The sequence below is a fragment of the Pinus tabuliformis genome, chromosome 2_2 (assembly GCF_031772625.1).
Source record: "Pinus tabuliformis cultivar Carrire ecotype Pingquan chromosome 2_2, CPIR1, whole genome shotgun sequence".
NCBI classification, from domain to species: domain Eukaryota; kingdom Viridiplantae; phylum Streptophyta; class Pinopsida; order Pinales; family Pinaceae; genus Pinus; species Pinus tabuliformis.
Window position 1 is genome coordinate 1,016,101,643 of NC_142300.1, and position 17,203 is coordinate 1,016,118,845.

The 17,203-nt window shown below is 37.0% G+C and overlaps 1 protein-coding gene across 3 annotated transcripts in view; it reads right to left on the reverse strand.

Moving 5' to 3' along the window:
* LOC149196818 (uncharacterized) overlaps positions 1-6,140 on the reverse strand; it is a 219,157-nt gene extending 213,017 nt beyond the window's left edge. Inside the window, exons 1-5 of one of the 3 annotated variants that reach the window (XM_089405659.1) lie at positions 5,987-6,138; positions 5,459-5,607; positions 862-1,241; positions 605-733; positions 282-489 (exon numbers count right to left, since the gene is read on the reverse strand). In XM_089405659.1, coding sequence (XP_089261785.1) covers positions 282-489; positions 605-733; positions 862-1,053 — 529 coding nt within the window. In that variant the 5' untranslated portion in view covers positions 1,054-1,241; positions 5,459-5,607; positions 5,987-6,138. Of the gene's footprint in view, positions 1-281; positions 490-604; positions 734-861; positions 1,252-5,458; positions 5,608-5,986 lie in introns of all 3 variants that reach the window. The other 2 variants (XM_089405660.1, XM_089405658.1) reach the window with 2 other exon arrangements.
* Between the last annotated feature and the right edge of the window lie 11,063 nt (positions 6,141-17,203).

Genomic DNA, 17,203 nt, shown 5'->3' on the forward strand with positions numbered 1-17,203 from the left:
AGGAAAGCACCAAATGTACCACAGCTGTTAATAACCCAACATCACCAGTACAATCATTAAAGAAGTTGGAAAATCAAAATAAAATGGAGTAAACATGCAACATGAAACCATGGAACTATAATCAATAAAGTTTTGATAACAAGGTCCATCATGAATATTATAATCATGTAGAAACTGTTTCCTCTGACAAAATATAAAATTTTCAAGATATTGAGCTTACAGACAGAGCTACTTTGGATCATAGAGTCATGTCAAAAAGAAATGAAAAATGTGAGAATTACCTGTGAGATATTCTAGTCCAGCATCAGAAATACGTTGACAATAGTTAAAATTCAGATGCTGCAAATTTAGACAATTTTGCAATAGTGAAAGCCCTGAATCTGTCACGTCTGAACTAGAAATATCAACTGCCAGGAGGGACGGTCCCTGCGTTGCAAGAATTTCAAGCCAACTATCTTCCACACCAGGGTATTCTCCCAGAAAAACATCCTACCCAAAAATCAGAACAAAAACAAATGTTTATTTTCTTTCACAGTGTACATTCCTTGTGCAGAAATTTTAAGTAGTCATTCTCAGTTAGGTAACTCTTAAATCAAGGGATTACCTGAAGATTACAGTCTTGAAATGCGTGGAGCGAAGTTCTTGTGAGAACTTGAGTACGAACCAACTCATTAAAAATCTGCTGACTCAGATCTCTAGGAAGCATATTAAGAGAGTCATATCTGCCAATACTCTGCATTGACATACAATACACTAGTCAAAGACTCCAAACCATCATCTTAGGCACAAATCTTAACTTAGAGCTTAGCAAGTCTCCTTTCAATAAATGAAATTGACCAGTTTAATAGGGAAGAATAGTACCTCACAGATTTTTCGAATGGACAGCTCTAGAAGAGAAGGAGCTTTCCCATCTCCTTTGCCAATGTCCACTGCTATACGCGGACTTATTGGCCATCTAAGGCTGATACTTCTACTAGACCTCCCTGAACCACCTCGCTGGAGGTCTTCTGCACTGTCTTGTTGATCTCTTTTTCTTGAACAAGCTCCACCCATCAAGTCTAAGTGAATATTCTCTCGAAAGTGTTTTTTTCCTTTTATAGACCCCCTAGAAATGCTACCATATATCCAAGTCTCTGCCTTTCATGCAAGGGTGTGTTATCAAGCTAACCTTGCAATAACATTGGTATTTTAGGTTGGCTGCAGCCATTTTCCACCAAGATGTAACATTGCTGCTCACATACCTGAGCCAAACTTTAAACCACAATATTATTTTCATTCATTTAATGCTATAAATATTCAGAAAATATTTAAGTGGCTCTACGAATTTAGTATGCATAGTAAAACACAAAATGACAATGATGCCATCAACCAAAAGCCACATGAAATTTGCCCCAGTTGTGTAGCAGTTGCCTCGTTGATGGAACAGCAATTAACCCCAATGAACTGGTACTGTTTGGTTACAACGCTTGATTCTCTAGACAGATTTTGTTTGAAGTTTGAACAGACTTTGGTTAATATTAATTGTAATGTCTACTTGAAATTTACACTTCATCCTTATGACCTGTGCTTTAGGCTAATGTACTATGTATTATTAGACACAGTACAATCACTTAAGGAAATATACATCTCCCTAATTTCCAGTTGCTTTACAACAAGAAAAAGGCACACTATGTCAGTTGGTAATGCAGCAATGTTCTTATTCCCCTCGCCAACGTTCCCAGGGGCATGTGTTCTCTTTACAGAATGACAGATGAAGTCTGAAGTCTACTGAAGTAATTGAACTCAGACTTTTTTTTTCTTAAGTCTGCAATTCACAGTGTCGATAGATCTACTTGGGTTATGCTATCCATATTTTGGTATCACTAAGTGGACAATAGTCAAAACTCTATCTATCATCATGTACAAAATGAATCATCATTTACATGGGCCATGGAACTTGAGCTTCCTTGTAATTTATACCAGCATAGATCTATCTTAACTCTGGATCTACCAAGCTCCGTGAGGGATCAATTCTCTCAAAGATGCAAACCTTTTCAGTGCAAAACTTGAGGAAAGGTTTGCACTTCGAAAGGTTTGATTTGTCTTTACACCTGGTAGATCCCTATCTTGGTTTTCAATAATACTATTTATATTTATATAAATTTCACATCTCTATATATAGAAATATTCTTAGGTTAAATTTTATTAAAACCTTGATAATACATATAGTTACATATATATGTTGTGTTTTTCTTTGAATGTTTATAGTATTTTTAATTTAATTTGGTAATGTGATATGCCATTGATGATATATAATGAAAGAAAGATATATAACTTAGAAAAAAAGTTAATTGTAAATATTGAATTTTTATATGTTTATTAATTAAATTTAAATATAAAGTTCTGAAATATACGTTACGAATATGAATCATTATTTTAATTTATACGGTCAATAATTTATATCTACTATTTATTAGATATATTTCATATTTGAAATATTATATTTTTAAATGTGTTTATCAATTAAAATTATTAAATTTTCATATGTTTATTAATTATATATTATGAAATATAAGGGCTACGAATATGAATCATTATTATTTAAATTTATTTTAATGTGATATTTATATTATGATTTGTTCCTAATGTGATATTTATATTATGATTTGTTCCTTGAAAAGATTGTTTGTAATTTTATTAATAGAAACAAAATTTGAAAATTGCAATATAACAAATTGAATTGAACCCACTTATTATTTCTTATCACTTTTTACTTTTTATTATTATTTTTTTTAATTTATCTGACATTATGTTTTATTATTGTTGTTTTTTTATCTAATGCTTCATTTTACTGACACTACAACATCTCTCCCATATGGAGCCAACATTTAATGTTTACGCTCATTTACAGACACTAAAACATTTCTCTCATACTGTGAATGTCGACATTTAAATGTTTTCACTCATTTATGGACACTACAACATCTCCCCATGCTGGGAGGGCTGACATTTAAATGTTTACACTCATTTACAGACACTACAACATCTCCCCATACTGAGTTGTAGAGCACCTGTTGGCACAATGAATCATGTATGTAAAAAAACAGCAAATTATGTTGCCATTTATCTGTGATGTTATTGTTACACTTACACCAGCTTGTGAAAGAATTGGTGATTGGCATTAGGGTCCCTGTAGTTCATGCTGTACCATAGCAAATTAGGCTGATCTGGTACAACTAGATACTGTTTAATAGGTATCAATAGCTCATATTTTAAGATTTCAAGTATCCATGATGTACAGGTATGCCTACATGAAATCACGGAACCTTTAAAAAGTGAAGCATTCTGCCCAAATGAACAGAGACATAAAAAATGGCCCAGCGTGACTGTGTTAGAATTAAAAGGTATTCTGGAATCTGAAGATTACATCAATTCTTCCAAATAAACGTAGCTATAAATCCTTTATGAACTCTGTTGAAATCCCACAAGCCCAATTCATTAAAGTTTAATTCGTGGGTACAGAATTTGCACAGAAATATGCAGACTGCAGCTCAGGTGTGCCGGAACTATTGAAATTTGAGGATGGGAAGTCCCCAACCCAGAGACATTCTTGTCATTAAATTGGAGCCGCTGGACGAATAAACATCCTTCTGGAGACTATTTTGAAGAGGCGGGATGTGCAATAAGAGTCAAGACATCATCAGAAGGAGGCAGGATGCGCAAAAAGAGTCAAGACATCATCATAAGGAGGCAGGTTGAGCACCAAAATGTTATCGTAAGTAGGCAAGATGAGATAGAATGAGTCATTCATTCAATAAAGCATTAAAGGCGAATTCTGATGGAAATAATGGAAGTACGTATACCAAGGAACCTGGCAATGGAGGTATTTTCCAGGAAGACCTCACCCAAGGGAAGTTCATGTGCTTATAAAATATATGTTACCCTTGCTATTTGGCTTACAGTGCAAGACTTTTCTTAGTATTCTCCTGTCAAACTCTAAGGCTTCCTGTTAGTATGCAAACTGTCTTAACACCTTTGAGCCACACCTGAAACATTGTCTCTGGGTAGGGTTTTATTTCCACCAAAGTTTGAACTTTGTATTCTAACTCCAATGTTCTTGAATGCAAAAACTTTCAATTCTGAGGGTAACAGCAAGCTTATTGCCATTCCTCCTAGGAGTTTGCTCCTCAAAACAACTTAAAAAAATACGACAGAGGAAGGATAAAAAATACTTAAGAGATAAACTAAACTTCATCCAAATTACAGAATATTCCCAATCATATAATCACAATTTTATTGAATTATCAAACAAAACTTGATAAAGAATTCCAAGCACAACCTAAAACAACAAACAGGTAAATTATCGAAAACAAAAACCTATCTTTGCCCGCTTCTGCTATCTATTTAGCACTCTGAATATCTATGTTGCATTAAAACCTCAGCATTGGGAAAAAAGGATATACAACCAATAAATATCGCAACAATGATAGACTTTAATCAAATTACAGAGAAAACTGAAGAACTTAAGTTCTAGAGAATTTGAGAAGCACATCACCTAAACTTTCTTCTATTGACAAAACTTATTGAAGACACTGATCATTAACCTCAGACAGGAAATAACTCATAGCACACATGCTTATATGTTGTCTGTGTGTATGAGAGAGAGAAAGATTGACAGATATTATAAAAACGTCTACGAGGTCAACTGAACTGACCTATGCGATTAACAAGCGTACATATGACGTAAATTTTCATCAAATTAGAGGAAAAAGGATAGACCATACTACCTACGGAGAAAAGACAGATTTCACCTAAATTCACAGGAATTTGCCAAGCGAGCGCCAAAAAATTTCTCCTCTTAACCGAAACCAAAACTAAAATCAATCGTGACATAAAACAACAAAAGGTTTACCAACAGTCTAAGCTTTGTTCACTTCTAATGTACATTCACGCGTCTAAAAATATAAAATAATGTTGCGTTGCATACAACAATTTTGAAAGGAAATTGCATGAAATTGATGCTGCTGTTAGAATCAAGAGGATTCAAAAGGTATGCGTGAACAAGAAGACAGATTCCTTAAAAGAGAGAATATTTGCAGAGCGTGACGCCGTAAATTACTCCGACCGGAAAAGATTATTGAGAATCGGCCCTTTATAACATAAAACAAGGCAAAAATTAAAAATAGTTTCGCCCAGTTCCGCAATATATCTATCGATCTAAAGATAACTACTTATAGTTCATTTTATGCGCGTTTCTCAGGTTACTGCAATGTATAAAGAAGTATGCAACCAATTCTAAAGCTTAAGCACGCAAGAACTCAATGACGACTTGAAAGAAAGCTTAAATTTATATTTGTCCGTCTACGGAATGACTTTTTCCGCCAGTTTTCGTAAAATTATAGGCCATAAATTAGCATCAATCCAATTCCAGAAAGAAAGAAAAAAAACTGCAAGAATTCAACAGTATTTACAAAAACACCTTAATTAACATTTGCCATCTAATAACGACTGTTTCCACCCGTTCTCCATAATATTATGAGCTATAACTCAGTATCCATCCGATTCCAAAGCACAACCGCAAGACTTTAACAGTGTTTACACAAACACCTGAAATTTACATTTCTCGGCCTGAAAAACACAAATATATCCATAAATTTCGTGTAATTAGGTCGCATAAACAAATATCTCGACATTTGCAAACGAAAAGAAGGCAAGAAATCGATGATCATTCGAAAGATTCCTCGAAATGCCTTGACTTTAAGGAGGCAGTTAAAACTACTTTAACAGAGCTGATCAAAAATTGAAGACTCAATAATCAAGCCTTTAATGCTCGGGATTTCAATAAATGCTCCTATAAAGAATGGCCGAGGACTCGCCAGGCAAAATGGTCATAGTTATAACCCTCAATAAACTGATATGGCATGAATTGAAAGGCGAGGGTTTAAAGGGATACGCTGACAAACACGAACACAGAGTAATCTTATGATCGGAAAGTGAAAAGAACGACCTGTGCAGGCTCGTCGTTTGCTCGCTCTCCTCTCCTTCTGCTCCTCTGTTCAGCCGTAAGCCAAAATAGCTCAATAGCAGAGCTAAAGGTATTCATTCTCCCAGCCGAACCGGACGGGGAAGTTCGGTTACCGCACCTGAGCCTCAGCGGGAGATACGGTGCCAAGTCGCTTCGCACCGACTCGCAACTACACTGCCTTGCACAGTCAGCATGGTTGCCACATCGGATGCGGCCAATGACCCAGGCCCCGCCTGTGGGCCCCGGTACACGATTGAGGTTGCGTGGGCAATGGGTTAGTACAAACGGATAAGGCACCTCATAGTGACAACCCTCTGTTTTCCCAGGTTTACTTTCGGTCAGTAACCAGTTGTCCTCGTCTCTTTGGTTTCAACTTAAGTGACAAAGGCATGTCAAGTTTAAAGGCCGTCTCCTAACCGTAAAAGTAATACATATCTCACGAATATTTCCTTAATTACGTTAGTTGCTTAGTTATGACTTGAGTTTTTATTTTCTCTGCATTTTAGTTTTAGGGTTAGTTTAAATGTTTATGAGGTAAAGGGGAAAGCTTTTATTTTTTTTGAAACCGGGATAGTTAATGGTTTTTATTTTTTATTTTCTTGAAACTGGGATAGTTAATGGTTTGACTCTTTTGATCTTTGCGTAGTCAAGGGTTTCATTGATTTTTCGAGAAGTAAAGGTTTGATGCTCTTGATTCCCTAGATATTAAAGTTGGTAAGCAAAACCATCCATAAATGATAAGAAGCACTCGAAAAATTTTAAATATAAAAAAAGAAAGAATGTTTTATAAATTTAGTGAGAGAGAATGTTTTATAAATTTATTTATATAGCGATATCATTATAATATATTGGATGATAAAGCTAATTATGTTTTAAATATTTTAAGTTTTAGTTATTTATTACATAAATTATATTGTTCATTATAAATCTAAAATGAGTCATTTTAAAATTGTAAATATAAAGCCTTTAATATTATGTAATCATTTAATATTATTTAATATTTAAGTTATTTTTATGTAATTATTTTTGTTATTTTTTTTTTCAGAGAGAAAAATCAACATGTATATTATATTAAGGAAATATAATGAGCTGAAACATATAAAGGCGTATTAAGCCAGCCAAAAAACATTCCTGATGACAAAAGAGGGACTGCCTCTGCGCCTATAATAAGACAGATACTGATGAAAAGAGGTCTCAGACCATACCAGAAAACAAAACCATCATAACCATAATCACAATGGCCATCCAAAAATAAAACAGAGTGTAGAGAGACACATAGGAATAAGCAGAACCATATAGAGAGAAAAGAACATATCAATCTGAAGCAGTCTGAGCCGATATGGAGACCAGCACAGAATCAATTGGAGCATTTGACTCCAGAAAAATACGGGCATTTATGTAATCATTTTTGTTATTATTATTATCTATTAGTAATTAATTTCTTATGAATTTGAACAGTTTATTTAGGAAATAGGATATGAGTTAATAATAATTTGGTATATTTTTCTAAATTAAGAAGCAAGATAATAAATCAATAATTTGGTCAAATAAGAAATTAATTAACAACTTAGCATTTTTTCTAAGTTAAAAAATAGGATAATCAATTAATAATTTGATTTTTCCAAACTAATTTCTTTAAAGTTATTTAATTCAAAATGTATTAAAAGTAGCCTAGATCCATCTTAACTATGGATCTATCAAGGGCTGAGAGGGATCAAATCTCTCAAGGTACAAACCTCTTTTTTTAGTGCAAAACTTGAGCACTTCGAGAGATTTAATCCCTCTGGGCGCTTTATAGATCCGGATTTAAGATGGATCTAGGCTAGTTTCAATCGTGTGCCCAAAGAAAATCTAATGAACATATGATTAATTTTATCAATAATATGTAAATTCATCTAATATTAACGTAATCATTTTAAATATGCTAAATATGTTTAAGATTAATTTGGTAATTTTAATTTTAAATTTGCTTAGTGTTGAGATGATAAATATTGTTAATAGCTTTAATGATGAAATAAAAAATTTGAATGTAAAGTGACAATGTACTAGTGTTAAATGATAGAAAATGTGAATAATAAGAATATAGTAAATTACAAATAGTCTTCATTGTGATTAATCTCAAACTATTTTCTTCTACTATTCTTATTGTCACCCATGTTACTTTTGTCATCTTTTCAAATCAATTGTCATCTTTTCATATCGATTATATGAAAAGGATGCGTTAAATCGTAAACCATTTAAAAACATCATACATTATCTCTCTTTCTCTTCAATATTAATAAGTTGAATTACTATAACACAAAAATCAATGTACGTTGTCAATTTTTTATGTACTTACACTGAAATCAATGCACAATGTTAATCCAATCACTTTAAAATTAATGTACCATCATACATCCAATTACCTCAAATCAAAAATCAACTTTAACACTCAAATCAATGCATCTAGTGCAAGTAAGCAAATAGGATTATAAACCAACATCTACACTGAAATCAATGCATCTAGTGCAAACAATCAAATAGGATTAGAAATCACCATCTACAATGAAATCAATGCATTTAATGCAAGCAATCAAATGGGATTAGAAATCATCTACTTCGAAATCAATGCATCTAGTGCAAGCAATCAAATATCATGAGAAATCAACATCTACATTAAAATCAATGCACCTAGCGAAAGCAATCAAATAGGATTAGAAATCATCTACTTCGAAATCTATGCATCTAGTGCAAGCAATCAAATATCATGAGAAATCAACATTACATTAAAATCAATGCATCTAGCGAAAGCAATCAAATAGGATTAGAAATCACCATCTACACTGAAACCAATGCATCTAATGCAACAAATATTCTTCCCTCTCTGCCCCCTCCATCTATATCTATATCTCCCTCCATCTCTCCTTCTTTGTCTCTCTATCTCAACCCTCTAAACATGCACGCTCTCTCACTCCATATCTATTAATCTCTCTGTCCGTCCCTCCCTCGCTCCATCTCTCTCTTCTTCCCTCTCTTCACTTTCCATCTATATCTCTATCCCCCTTTTTCTCTCTATGTCACCCCCAAAACATACACTCTCATTCTTCAATCTATCTATTTATCCCTCCTCTCCCCCTCTTTCTCTCTCTTCCTCTTCTCTCCCTCTTCCTTGCTTTTATCTCTCTTCCCTCCTTTGTTCTCTCTCCCTCTCTCTCCATCTTCCTTATCACTCCCTCTCTCTGTCTCCACCTTTCTCTCTCTATTTCTTTCATCTAACCTCCCTCTCTCTCTTTCCCTCCCTCTCTCTTTCTCTCTCTCTCTCCACACCCTCCAACTCTGTTACTATATCCCTCCCTCTATCCTCTCTCCTTCTCTCCCCCATTATGTTCATCTCTCCTTCTTTGTCTCTTTATCTCACCCCCAAACATACACACTCTCTCTCCATCTCTCCCTTGTCACTCCCTCTCTCTCTCCACTTCTCACTCTCTATGTATTTCTTCTTCCCTCCCTCTCTCCCCCTCCAACTCCATCTCCCTATCCCTCCCTCTCTCCTCCTCTCTCTCATGTCCGCTCTCTCGTGCTTCCTCTCTCCCCCTTTCTCTCCTACCTCCCTCTTTCTTCCCCCGTCTCTCTCCCTCTCTCTCTGCCCTCTACTCCTCTCTTCCCCCATCACTCTACTCCTCTCTCTCAAGTATTTGTCTCTCGTTCTTCCTCTCTCTACCTTTCTCTCCAACCTCCCTCTCTCTTCCCCCATCACTGATCCAAGTGGCTCCAGACACATGTAGAAGTCCAAGATGACTCAAGAAGGGTCAAAAATCAAAGTGTTTGGATTGTGCTCAACCCAGGTTCATGTTGAATATCTTGTCATCGTGATCGAGGTGGTGTAAACGGTTCATCAAACCAAGTCTATATGCAAAAGTTAGGAGAAGTCAAAGTTCAGGGTTGACTTGGGTGACTGGGCAGGCTTAAGGAAGCAGCATTTTGGACAAAACCCGACCACCGGATTCCAGCCATTTAAATATGTTTAAGATTAATTTAGTAATTTTAATTTTAAATTTGCTTAGTGTTGAGATGATAAATATTGTTAATAACTTTAATGATGAAATAAAAAAATTGAATGTAAAGTGACAATGTACTAGTGTTAAATGATAGAAAATGTGAATAATAAGAATATAGTAAATTACAAATAGTCTTCATTGTGATTAATCTCAAACTATTTTCTTCTACTATTCTTATTGTCACCCATGTTACTTTTGTCATCTTTTCATATCAATTGTCATATTTTCATATCGATTATATGAAAAGGATGCATTAAATCGTAAACCATTTAAAAACATCATACATTATCTCTCTTTCTCTTCAATATTAATAAGTTGAATTACTATAACACAAAAATCAATGTACATTGTCAATTTTTTATGTACTTACACTGAAATCAATGCACAATGTTAATCCAATCACTTTAAAATTAATGTACCATCATACATCCAATTACCTCAAATCAAAAATCAACTTTAACACTCAAATCAATGCATCTAGTGCAAGTAAGCAAATAGGATTATAAACCAACATCTACACTGAAATCAATGCATCTAGTGCAAACAATCAAATAGGATTAGAAATCACCATCTACAATGAAATCAATGCATTTAATGCAAGCAATCAAATAGGATTAGATATCATCTACTTCGAAATCAATGCATCTAGTGCAAGCAATCAAATATCATGAGAAATCAACATCTACATTAAAATCAATGCATCTAGCGAAAGCAATCAAATAGGATTAGAAATCACCATCTACACTGAAACCAATGCATCTAATGCAACAAATATTCTTCCCTTTTTGCCCCCTCCATCTATATCTATATCTCCCTCCATCTCTCCTTCTTTGTCTCTCTATCTCAACCCTCTAAACATGCACGCTCTCTCACTCCATATCTATCAATCTCTCTGTCTGTCCCTCCCTCGCTCCATCTCTCTCTTCTTCCCTCTCTTCACTTTCCATCTATATCTCTATCCCCCTTTTTCTCTCTATGTCACCCCCAAAACATACACTCTCATTCTTCAATCTATCTAATTATCCCTCCTCTCCCCCTCTTTCTCTCTCTTCCTCTTCTCTCCCTCTTCCTTGCTTCTATCTCTCTTCCCTCCTTTGTTCTCTCTCCCTCTCTCTCCATCTTCCTTATCACTCCCTCTCTCTGTCTCCACCTTTCTCTCTCTATTTCTTTCATCTAACCTCCCTCTCTCTCTTTCCCTCCCTCTCTCTTTCTCTCTCTCTCTCCACACCCTCCAACTCAGTTACTATATCCCTCCCTCTATCCTCTCTCCTTCTCTCCCCCATTCTCTTCATCTCTCCTTCTTTGTCTCTTTATCTCACCCCAAAATATACACACTCTCTCTCCATCTCTCCCTTGTCACTCCCTCTCTCTCTCCACTTCTCACTCTCTATGTATTTCTTCTTCCCTCCCTCTCTCCCCCTCCAACTCCATCTCCCTGTCCCTCCCTCTCTCCTCCTCTCTCTCATGTCCGCTCTCTCGTGCTTCCTCTCTCCTCCTTTCTCTCCTACCTCCCTCTTTATTCCCCCATCTCTCTCTCTCTCTCTCTCTCTCTCTCTCTCTCTGCCCTCTACTCCTCTCTCTTCCCCCATCACTCTACTCCTCTCTCTCAAGTATTTGTCTCTCGTTCTTCCTCTCTCTACCTTTCTCTCCAACCTCCCTCTCTCTTCCCCCATCACTGATCTAGGTGGCTCCAGACACATGTAGAAGTCCAAGAGGACTTAAGAAGGGTCAAAAATCAAAGTGTTTGGATTGTGCTCAAACCAGTTTCATGTTGAATATCTCGTCATCGTGATCGAGGTGGTGTAAACGGTTCGTCAAACCAAGTCTGTATGCGAAATTTAGGAGAAGTCAAAGTTCAGGGTTGACTTGGGTGAGTGGGCAGGCTTAAGGAAGCAGCATTTTGGACAGAACCCAACCACTGGATTCCAGCCAACCTGGGCCAAATTCCGAGCGAATTTGTGTCCTGGTTAAATTGTCTCCTTCGGTTATTTTGCGAATTTTCAAAAATGACTATTTGTTTATATACATAACAAAATATATATATATATATATATATGAGCGAGGGTCACATAACAAAATACATATATATATATATATATATATATATATAGATATGAGCGAGGGTCACATAACAAAATATATATATATATATATATATATATATATATATATATATATATATATATATATATATATATATATATATAGGTGGCGAGCCATGACCCTCGCCACCTCCATCGGACCCGACCTATTTATATATATAAATAAAAAAAGATTAGGCCGACAGGCCATGACCCCCACCAGTCCCTCCCCACTGAAATCGCATACCCTCGGTACCCACCGCAACAACCTATGTTAAATAGTGTTAGGGGACAGGCAGTCAACCCCGCCCCCCCTCCACATTACCATGCCATGACCCAAACATAACGACGTTGAGTAGGGAGTGAGGGGAGCAGGCCACCGAGACGGCGGACCCGCCCCCAAATAAAATATGCATTAATAATTATGTAGTAAAATGGGGAGGGGCGAGATTTGATCCCCCGACCCCTCCTCAACAACTTTACTATTATTACCATTGCGCCAAACTAACCCCTTGGTTAATCCACCCACAATGTAATAATTAAACCTATTTTCTCAGTGCGTCGAGGGAGAATGAGCGGACATGCAGTTCGAGGCAAGTTGATTTGCAAGTGGCGGAACCATGAGCAATGCAGAAAGAGGGGCGAAACCATGATTTGAGCAATTTCTCCCAGGAAGCAAATTTTCATTTTGTCAGCTTTCGACAAATTTTATATGGTTTCAGCATTTCTCGATGCCACGAATTCAACGGTGTTGTCTATTTCTCCATCAGAGGTCTACAATTTTCGGGCTTCTTCAATTTTGGAGGTATAAGATCATCATGGTTATTTTGATGTACTTTCATTATTTTGCTATCTAATGAAAACAGGGCCTCCCCACTAATTCGAGCAGGGCCCAGAGACGTAGTCCCTCCTGGACGAACTCCGATATCAATCTTGTGTCTCCTATGGGTGGCTTGCTATTCTTCTCTTCTTATTCTTGTATGCACTTGTGATTTCATGGTTAAATGCAAGCTTATTATGTAATTCTTTAATGCATCACAAGGAAAAGATATTTGGGATCAAGTGGTATCAGAGTTGGTCCTTGTAGATGTGAATTGCATGTTTGTATGCTAACAAGAAACAGGCTCCGAAGAGGCAAAGCGAAACTAAAGTCATTTGATCCCAAAGCGAGGCGTGCACATCGAAGGAGGAGCATGGCAGATGAAGAGGCTCGTTATGGAGAGGAGCTCAATTTCCGCAAAGCCTTCTATACAATGATGGAAAATGTCAGTTAGTTGCTTTCAAGGCTGGAGAAAGCAGAAGGGAAGAAAGGCAGAAGAACAATTTTCAGTGCATGGAAATGGTGGAGAAGATCCCCCTCCTTCTCCTTCCACGACTAAAAGCTCTTCTTCCTCTCATCACCTTCATCATAGAAATTCAAGGGGTGCATCTAAGAAACCTTTCTTTAAATTAGATGTCAAATTTGATTTGCCCATGTATAATGGTGAAAGTAATGCAAAAAAGCTTAATAAATGGATTAGGCAAATTGGATCTATTGCAGGATTCAACAAATCGAAGAGGACGAGGCAAAGATTCAGTTGGCCTCTCTTCGGCTGAGTGGCACCGCTCTCGTCTGGTGGGCGAGCAAATTGTAAAGCAGTAAGAGTGTGGGTAATCTTCTTTCCTCATGGCCTAGTTTCATTGTTGCATTAAAAGAACAATTTTATCCCTTGGGTTATAAGCAACAAGCCTTAATGGATTGGCAATACTTAAGGCAAGGTAGAGGTCAGGATGTTCAGACCTTTACTGAGGAGTTTACGAAACAAGCACATAATTTGGGCATTGCACTTGACTCGCCTGAAGTAGTAACTAAGTATATTGGATCATTACATAGTTATAGTAGACATTCATTATTATTGTTTGAACCTACTACCATTGACTCGGCCAGTGTAAAGGCCATTCATCTGGAAAACAAGGGAATACATGGATGAGATGACCACCCAAAGAGAACCGCAGCAGCCAAGAGAAGGGGAGCAAAGCCCTCTTGTATACATTGTGAGAAAGAGGGGCATGACAAAGAAAATTGTTGGAAGTTGCACCCTGAGCGGAGACCTAAAAGAAATTACAGAAAGGGGAAGCAGAAGGTCGTCACCATCGTGCATCAAAACGCAACGATGATATTTTGGCCTTTCCTTATTAGTAGTTGAGGTATTGATTACTTTTTATGTAATCCTTGGCCAAGGAGTGTGTACTGTAAACTCTTAGCAAGGAAGGGTTGTTAAGTCATGTGTGGTGTGCATGATTGCAAAGAATGTACCTGTTTCGCATGCAGGTGATTGAAAGTGTGGATTGAAAAGGACACAAACAATGTACTAAGTGTAAATGTTTTTGGAGTCCAAAAGCTCCTCAGTGGAGAGGATTGATCTAGGTGGCTTTAGACACATGCAAAAGTCTAAGAGGACTCAGGAAGGGTCAAAAATCAAAGTGTTTAGATTGTGCTCGAACTAGGTTCACGTTGAAGATCTCTACGTTGTGTTTGCATTGGTGCGAATGGTTTGTCAAACCGAGTCTGTATGCGAAAGTTAGGAAAAGTCAAAGTTCAGGTTGACTTGGGTGACTGGGCAAGCTTAAGGAAGCAGCATTTTGGATAGAACCCGGCCACTAGATTTCGGCCAACCTAGGTCAGATTCCGAGGAATTTGTGGCCTGGTTAAATTGTCTCCTTTGGTCATTTTGCGAATTTTCAAAAATTGCTATTTGTTTATATACATAACAAAACATATATATATTTAGGTGGCGGGCCATGACCACCGCCACCTCCATCGAACCCGACCTATTTATATATATAAACAAAAAAAATTGGGCCGATGGGCCATGACCCCTGCTGGCCCCTTCCCACTAAAATTGCATTAATGGGTGGGCGGTCATGACCCTGCCACCCTCGGTACCCACCACAACAACCTATGTTAAATAATGTTGGGGGGCAGGCAGTCAACACCGCTACCCCTCCACATTACCATGCCACGACCCAAACATAACGGCGCTAAGCGAGGAGTGAGGGGAGCGGGCCACCGAGACCGGCGGACCAGACCCCAAATAAAATATGCATTAATTATTATGTAGTAAAATGGGGAGGGGCGGGATTTGATCCCTCGACCCCTCCTCAACAACTTTACTATTATTACCACTGCGCCAAACTAACCCCTTGGTTAATCTGCCCACAATGTAATAATTAAACCTATTTGCTCAGTGCGTCAAGGGAGAAGGAGAAGACACGCAGTTCGAAGCAAGTTGATTTGCAGATGGCGGAACCATGAGCAGTGCAGAGAGAGGGTCGGAACCATGATCTGAGCAATTTCTCCAGGGGGCGAGATTTTCATTTTGTTAGTTTTCGACAAAATTTATATAGTTTCAGCATTTCTCGATGCCACGAATTCAACGACGTTGTTCGTTTCTCCATCGGAGGTCTGCAATTTTCGGGCTTCTTCAATTTTGGAGTTATAAGATCGTCATATTGATTTTGATGTACTTTCATTATTTTTCCATCTAATGAAAACAATGCCTCCCCACTAATTCAAGCTGGGCCCGGAGACGTAGTCCCTCCTGGACGAACTCCGATATCAATCCTGTGTCTCTTATGCATGGCTTGCTATTCTTCTCTTCCTCTTCTTTTATGCACTTGTAATTTCATGGTTAAATGCAAGCTTATTATGTAATTCTTTAATGCATCACAAGGAAAAGATATTTGGGATCAATCACTCTCTCTCTCTCTCTCTCTCTCCAATTATGTTACTATATCCCTCCCTCTCTCCTTCTCTCTCCTTCTCTCTATCTCTCCTTTTTCTCTTTATATCACCCGTAAACATAGACTCTCTCTCTCAATCTCTCCCTTGTCACTCCCTCTCTCCACTTCTCACTCTCTATGTCTTTCTTCTTCCCTCCCTCTCTCCCTCTCCAACTCCATCTCTTTATCCCTCCCTCTCTCCTCCTCTCTCGCAAGTCCTCTCTCTCATCCTTCCTCTCTGTCCCTTTCTCTTCTACCCTCCTCTCTCCCCCCCATCCATCTCTCTCTCTCTCTGCCCTCCAATCCTCTCAATCTCCCTCCCTCTCTCCTTCTCTCTCTCTCTCCCCCCTCCATATTTGTGTCTCTCTCTCCCTCTCTTACCCTTCTCTACCTCTCTCACTCCTCTCCCTCTCTCTCTCTTCATTCTTCCTCTCCCCTCTCCTTCAGTTTATCTCCATCTCTCCCTTGTCATCCCCCCTATCTCTCCACCTCTATCACTCTATGTCTTTGTTCTTCCCTCCCATATATATCTAAAGTTAATATATATCATGATATATTAATATATATTATAATGTAATAAATTTAATATTGTATTAATCCAAAGTTATTAATATTATAATATATTAATATGAATATTAGATTTAATAATAATAATAATAATCTTAAGCAAAGTCTTTCGGTGGAAATCACATAAGATAAAATTTTGGCCCGCGTTTCCAACTTTGCTTAATTCATTATGGATCACACAAGCTTGAATACATAAAAAATAATAATCTTTTAATATTAATATTAGGGTTAATAATATTTTTTTGCATGGTATTAATAATAATTTGGCCCATGGTATTTGGCCCATAGGCTTCACCTAAATAAAGACTTTTTTTGAGTGTTAGTAAGTATAAAGAGGTTTATGGAGTAAATATAAAAAGAGGTTTTATTTATTTACCATACCTCTCGTTTATTTGAATTTTTATTTACCATGGTATTTGGCCTATAGGCTTGGTATATAGTTAGGTGTTGATTTATAATCCTATATATTTATTTACCATACCTCTTTATACATCTTTTATATTTATTTATTTACCATACCACTTTTATAAATATGGTATTTGGCACATGGTATTAATAATTATTTGACCCATGGTATTTGGCCCATAGGCTTCACCTAAATAAAACCTCTTTTTTGAGTTTTCATAAATATAAAGAGGTTTGTGGAGTAAATAAAGAAAGAGGTTTTATTTATTTACCATACCTCTAATTTATTTATATTTTTATTTATTTACGATACATGTTGGGTGCGGGATCCCCCAAGGCAAGTTTTG